This window comes from Clupea harengus, chromosome 4, assembly GCF_900700415.2.
Source record: "Clupea harengus chromosome 4, Ch_v2.0.2, whole genome shotgun sequence".
Taxonomy (NCBI): Eukaryota; Metazoa; Chordata; class Actinopteri; order Clupeiformes; family Clupeidae; genus Clupea; species Clupea harengus.
The window spans coordinates 27,960,003-27,967,386 of record NC_045155.1 but is presented as its reverse complement, the minus strand read 5'-3'; the positions used below and the strand labels follow the sequence as shown (position 1 = coordinate 27,967,386).

The following is a 7,384-nucleotide window of genomic DNA, read 5'->3' as shown; positions in this document are numbered from 1 at the left end:
TGCTGCACGGGCAGTGCCAGGTAGTCTGCCAGCGCCGGCTGCTCCGTGTCCCACACGCCCAGCAGCGTCAGCCCCACGTTCAGCGTGCGCACTGTCAGCGTGCTGTTACTGGGGCCCTTGCCCACCTGCACCAGGTCGTCTCTGCACACGGGGGAGACAGGAGACACACAGATCAGATCAGATCAGAGGAGAGGAGAGGAGAGGAGAGCAGGACACTCAGGGGAGTAATGGTGAACTGCATGAGCTTTTGCAAAAGGAGAAACACATAAAAGATGAGTGCATCACATCAAATAAAGGTAAGTCGTATGAGAAAATAAAAAAAACAGTCTTTGTGTTTGAAAATCTCAATAAATATACATCGAACTAAAAAAAAAACATGAACAGCGTGAACACATGAACTGAGAATTACCTACAGTCATGATCACATGAACTCAAAATAACCTACAGTCACGATCACCAGAGGCAGCATAGTTATTGTCATATTTGTCATCATCGTTGTAATTATTATTTGAATCACTGACAAGTAATCAGGGGCTGAGTCGAGACAGAGAGGACCAGTGAGTCAAATATTGTGACCTCATAATGAACATGTTCTAACGCCCAATAAGAGTAGGGGACCTGTCTTGGTTGGTTGTCTTCAGTCCAATGAGGAGAAGGCATCTCCAACGCATTTTTTTTTTTAAGAACAGGGATAAAGATAGCGGGTGCACAACTCAACATACACGTTCAAATATTGTAATCACTTTTTTTCAGCGTCTGACCTAGATAATAAAGATGTTGCTCTGTGATTTATCTCGCACAGGCCTATTTTTGTGTCCAGTCCAGACGAGGCCGATGGTGACAAAAGCGCCCTGAACCAAATACTTCATGTCCTCAAGGGAGGCCAGATGTTCTCGAGGGAGGCCAGATGTTTTCAAAAGTGGGACACACCAGGTAACACTGGCACAGGAGCCTGGCTGGCGTCCAGCAGAGAGGCCTGAGTGGAGAAACAGGAGTGACCAGGCGCAGGAACATGTATTCTATTGACCCTGAACCCAGGAACATGCATTCTACTGACCATGAGCCCAGGAACATGTATTCTACTGCCCCTGAGCCCAGGAACATGCATTCTACTGCCCCTGAGCCCAAAAAAAAAAAAAAAAAAAAACTCCTGATGTATAAACGCAATATCCTTGTAAGTCACGTAAATGACATGTAAATTTAAATGTTGTAATTTTTTTTCTGTCGGATTCTACCACTAGACCGTCTGATCTGCCTCTGTATGTCATTGTCGAATCAGGTAACAGTCGTTCAGTCAGCTTAAAGTCGTGCTTCAAATGGCCCCGCCCCTTCTGGGGCGATTTGGGGCGAAATGAAAATCGCCCCAGACCTCTCCCATTGACTCCACTCAATGCATTCTCTATGGCTTCCGGGAGGGCTCGCCCCTCCATGTCGTGTCATAAGTAGTGGACGTGAAAGCCTATACGAACGTCATACAGCTTCGACGGAGGCATATTCTGTCAAGATGGCTGCCCTGTTCAGTGCAATAACTCGATTCGCTCTTTGAAAGAAACTCCTTTTCAGTCGGCGTACTAATGAAGATAAATTGACAACAAAACAATTAGGACTTCCTAGACCAAATGTATCCATTCAACAGGTTTCTACAAAGGGAGGGAAATCCTACATCCAAGAATTGGAACGAAAGAAAATGGCTAACGCGGTCTGTCGTTCATATACCACTGTCACTTTTCATAGGTTTCACAGTGTGTTTCACAGTTTGCTTCTTGCACCAACACTGAATAATTTTTTATGTGATGACTTATTTTGCTTTTGTAAGCCAATACTTTCAAGATCAGTCAATAAATATTGTTGGTTTTGACTTATGTTACCCCTTCTTTATGATGTTACTGGACATATCATGTGTGCTGTTAAGCTATGTTACATCATACAACATTTGAGACACGTGGATAATGAAAAAGTGGGATAATTTAATGCAGGGTTTTTCCTGCATAGAGAAAATTTGGGCGCGCGCCTAAGCCGTTTTCCCGAGCGCCTACATCAAATTGCGAGCGCCTAAGGCAAAAAAAAAAGTCCGCGATAAAATAAATAAATAAATAAATAAATAAATAAATAAAAGCTGTCATTCATGGCGCAATTCAGCTTAATAGTGTTTTGAGCCCTCACCGTCGACTTCAAGGGCGCATCCCACCTCCCACCCCCTGAGCCAATCATTGAACAGAGGCTGCTCCAAGCTTGCCAGTTTAGAGAAGACGTCTGTTTGGATTTGAGATTTGAGCAAGCAACTTAATGTAGCTAGCTTTTAGCTGTTTTAAACCAAGGGACTTTACTTCAAAAATGTTGTTTTCAACCTGCTTACAAATCTGGTTAAAACAACTAGTGAAGGTGTTTTAGAATAATATTAATGCCATATACAATAACTGACTTTATGTTAACACCACTAATTAATGTTAGCTGTCTTAATTATTTAGCGCAATGCTAGCATGCATCTACCGTAATTCGATATTTAACCAAGGTAGCCTATTGTAGCTACTGCAAAATATTGATCGCGACCTGTTTACAAATCTGGTTAAAAAGATAAAGGTGAGCTGTTATTTATAGATATGAATTATTTCTCATGCATCTAATGGCTTACAGCTACCTGTAAAGCATCTAAACGTACAGAGTAAGGGAGGTTGACTGCTAAATACAGTACATTAAGGCAGCCACCAGTCTTTGGATAGCTCTCATAAGTGAGTTATTGTATATGGCATTAATATTCTAACCATCACACATAGGATATATAGGTACACAAACACACTGCTTAAATAAAACACTAAGCCTACTATCAAAGTATTTTTTTAAGATATTGTAGGCAACTGCTAGCTAGCTAAATAATGTCAGCAACTGCTAGCTAGCTGCTTGCTCAACTTCAAACCAACGTCTTCTCTTAACTGGCAAGCTAGGAGCAGCCTCTGTTCAATATTGGCAATTCATCACGCGTGCAATGCATGTAAGCGAATATGGTCTCAATAGTATGTTTCAAGTATAGGCTACAGCCGAAACCTCGTTATGTTTTAATCAATAGTAATCGAGTTGATAAGCGTGTCTTCTTGTCTGAACAATACGCAACTGTGAGGTGCGCGAATGGACAGAGCGGCCAGCTGCCAATCAGTCAACTTGCGTATGCATCCTGACTTCATCAGTCGGCGCTGATTTTGAGCATAACATTCTATTTTCAGTATTCATGGCTTTCAATGTATTAAAATATCTGCTATGTTGAGGACATACACAGGTGTAGGCTATTATTTGATTTGTCTACCCGTTTGAACGAGTACCAGTAGACCGCGGGGCCTCGGGAGAGGCAGACAACCGCATTGGTTTATCAATGAAAGCTCAGCTCGTTCGGAGGAGAGCGGATAGATTTGTGTTGCATCTCGAATATAATAATATTAATATTATCATTGATAAATAAACCGGTGCGGTTGTAAACTGTCGTTCCGCTGCGAGGGCCAGCCCGACGTGCACGAATACACCTGTACAAATGCAAATTAAATGTTCACTCAAAATGCTGACAAAAGTTTGATTTCCAACGCAGCCTCCATTGGTGGGCCAATAGAAGTTAAACACACTATTAAACATATTTGTGGACAGTTTTAATAATAAAAACAAAAAGAATGGTATGTAGGTTTGTATAATAAAAATGAATAGTAATAATAGATAAACTTGAATTTCATAATTTGTGTGTTACATTTCTGACCACTGGTTAGTTCTCGATTTTATTGATATACATTTCAGTAGTTTGCATATGTAGAGGTAAGCCTTGATAATCTTTGAACCATACATGATAGCACCATGGGGCTTGGACTACTGTCAATCTATTAGCCTATCTATTTTAATCTAAAGTGTAAGCAAAATGATTTCCTGAAGCATATCCTCCATTATTTATGAAATGGTAACATGTAAGCTAATAAGGTGACATGGTAACACAGACTGTGCGCGCGTAGCGCGCAATTTTTTTTTTTAGCACCGAAGACCCATTTTGACCCAGGAAAAACCCTGTTAATGTGGAGCCACATCATGTTTGCTTATGAAGGCTCCTGGATGCAACTTTCTTCCATAGCTTTCCACCTGTAACTTGCTACTCTAGCTATGTAGCAAGAGGGGACATATTACTGTTGTGTGCTGCCAATAGTGGACAAAAAGGTATTGCTGTATGAGTTAATCAGCTAACTTAATGTACCTACTGAATGGGTCGCCTTAATCATTATCAAAAAAATTGCCCCCCCCTGAGAATTTTTTCAGGAGCCGCCACTGGTACTGAGAGAAGGGAGTGTTGAGTCTAACAGGTTTGGTTTGGGAGCAGTACTGCTGACGAGAGGGACGAGTGAGCCTCTGTGTTTCAAACTCCTCCACTACTGCAGAGTCAGAGAGAGAGAGAGAGGGGAAGAGTTTCACCCCTTCATCCCTCCAGCCTCCACACACACCTAGCCTCCTCTCATCCATCCTGATTAGTCTGCTGCACAAAGAACAAAGTAATAACGTCAATTTCCATCAGGGCCGAGAGGGACTACCAGCCACCACTGCAGCAATGGGAACAATGCCTGTGTGTGTGTCTGTGTGTGTGTGTGCGCTCACTCGCTTGCGCGTGTGTGTGTGTGTTTGTTTGCCTGGCCCCCATTAACTGGGCTCACTCAGGGGAAACCACGCCGTCTGAGACGGGAAGAGAGGCAGAGGCACGGACAGCACTGCAGAGCACCCTCACGACCCAAACCCACACCCTCACCCGCACCCGCACGACCCAAACCCTCACCCGCACGACCCAAACCCACACCCTCACCCGCACGACCCAAACCCACACCCGCATGACCCAAACCCACACCCGCACGACCCAAACCCACACCCACACCCGCACGACCCAAACCCACACCCACACCCGCACGACCCAAACCCTCAATCCCGTATCTGCCTCCTGTCCAAATGGACTTCTGGGCTGCTGCCATATGATCAGATTGGGACACATTGAAAGCTGACCACTCTGTAGATGCTTCATACTTCTGTGTATCTAAATTCAAAAAGGCCTTGAGTGTCCGTATATTTCCACGGATTATTTTGCATAGATCAGTCAACATCAGCCTATGATAATATTAATGCATGCTCTCTCTGCGAATTCTACAAATGACCTTGAGTTTTGGTCCAACACCACCAAACTGATCTTCTGAGATATTTCTCTCTTAATCGTGTTATAAAGAGGAGGGAGGGAGGGAGGGAGTGAGAGAGAAAAGGAAGGGAGAGGAAGGCAACGGATGGTCTAACGAGGAACTCTTGAGATTTTTCCTTTTTAATTAACCAGAGAAGTTTTAGCTAATGCTGCCGAGCGACGTGGTTAATCAAGGTCAAATTTCAAACGTAAAGTAACTCTGTGCACTGAATTAAATTCCACAGAACAGGCAGGAACCTTTTAAACAGGACTCTTTTACCAGCCACATTTTTCCATCTCAGGTATGTGTTAAGTCGTCATGTTTTCAACCTGTTTGACATTATGTTCTCTACATAACACATTGTTCCTTCTCATGTTCATCACCAGTTTGTCATAATGCTTTCTACAGATGCCTACAGAACCATATAGTTCCCTTTCCCTTGTATCGGTTTGTTGTAATGTTTTCTGCACAACCATATAGTTCCCTTTCTCTTGTATCTGTTTGTTGCAATGTTCTATACGGAATCGTATAGTTCCTTTTCTCTTGTATCTGTTCATTGTAATGTTTTCTGCACAACCATATAGTTCCCTTTGTCTTGTATCTGTTTGTTGTAATGTTCTCTACAGGCCCGTGCCATTCCACCCTCCTGTACCTGTTGGTGGCGAAGGTGAGCTGGGAGTTGTGGCTGTGGAGGAGGTCTCCGGCGCTGTCGTGGAAGTGCACCTGGAAGGACAGCACCGTGCCCAGGGGGATGGCAGACAGGCTCTCGCGGTTTGTGGTGTGGAGAACCGGACCTGTGCTGAGGCGCAGGTAAGACACCGGCACCACCTAGACACCACACACACACACACACACACACACACACACACACACACACACACACACACACACACACACACACACAGACACAGACGACACAGAGATTAACCAGGAGTTTCCCCACGCCTGTTAATGGATGATGCATCTAAACAGGGTTAACTGGAGATGATCTGATTGCACTATAACTGGAGTTGTTCATATGTGACAAGGATTAAACCATGTTTGCATTGAGATTTAGACACAGACAAAAACAGGTATATTTTACTCTCGGAACTACAATAACCAAGCCTCCCCAAAGAAAGAAGCAGAGTGTGCACCACAGACGAGGCTTCTCACAGTTGGCACAGAGTTCCCCTCTCCTGCGTGTCGTGCTGTTACTGTACATTTAAATCAGATTTACACACACACACTCGTGTGCTGCTTTTACTCTGAGCTAAATCAAATGTAGCACGTTTATCTCCACACCCCTGTGTCTTGTTCTTACAGCAACGTAAATCAGGTTTAGCACATATATCTCCTGCCCTGTGGCGTGTGTGTTGCGGTGACGGTACGGCAGGAGAGGAGGAGAGAGGAGAGAGGAAAGGAGGAGGACAGAGAAGAGGAGAGTAGGAAAGAAGAGGAGGAGAGGAGAGGGGAAGAGAGGAGAGAAGGAGAGGTGAGCAGGTACCTTCACGGCCAGGATGAGCGTCTGGTTGACACCGAAGCTCTCCTGGGAGTTAACCTGGAGCGAGGCGGTGCCTGTCAGCGATCCGGATGATAAATGGCCCTTGTCATCCACCTGGACCAGCGCCGCTTTGTCTGGACAGTCCAGCACTTGGTAGGAGAGGGCACCAACGCCATCCCTAAATGTGACATGTGCACAGACACACACACACACACACACACACACACACACACACACACACACACACACACACACACACACACACACACACACACACACACACACACACACACACACACACACACGACTTTCAGAAAGCTTGTCACAGAGCTCAACTTGTAAGGGTAAGGGTAGGAAGGGAATGTTACGAGTGTAGAATGTTCAAGAATGTTCTGTCTGTGTAAGAACATAATAATCACTGTTGAATGTGTTGTGGATGTTTGTGCATGTGGGAGGGAACGCAGTGATTGCATCAGAAAATTAAATTGATTGCATGAGATTGTGTCATCCTTACGTCGGCCGACTGTAGTCACTATTCAATCGACTATCACGCAGTAAACCCTTTATTACGCTGCATTTCACACGGATTTGCCTTTTCGAAAAAACCCACGAACATGGGTAAAAAAAAAAAACAGCATCCTTCACGGAAACCCAGAGGGCACTATTTGTGGTTCTTCACCAGGGAGGAGGAAGGATCTTCCAAATGAGCGATTAGTGAGAAGGC

The 7,384-nt window shown here is 44.3% G+C and overlaps 1 protein-coding gene across 1 annotated transcript in view; it reads right to left on the bottom strand.

The window, feature by feature from the left end:
• nup210 (nucleoporin 210) overlaps positions 1–7,384 on the bottom strand; it is a 39,947-nt gene that overhangs the window by 1,543 nt on the left and 31,020 nt on the right. The window contains exons 30-32 of the mRNA XM_031565601.2: positions 6,664–6,838; positions 5,830–6,005; positions 4–141 (exon numbers count right to left, since the gene is read on the bottom strand). Coding sequence (XP_031421461.1) covers positions 4–141; positions 5,830–6,005; positions 6,664–6,838 — 489 coding nt within the window. The remainder of the gene's footprint in view (positions 1–3; positions 142–5,829; positions 6,006–6,663; positions 6,839–7,384) is intronic.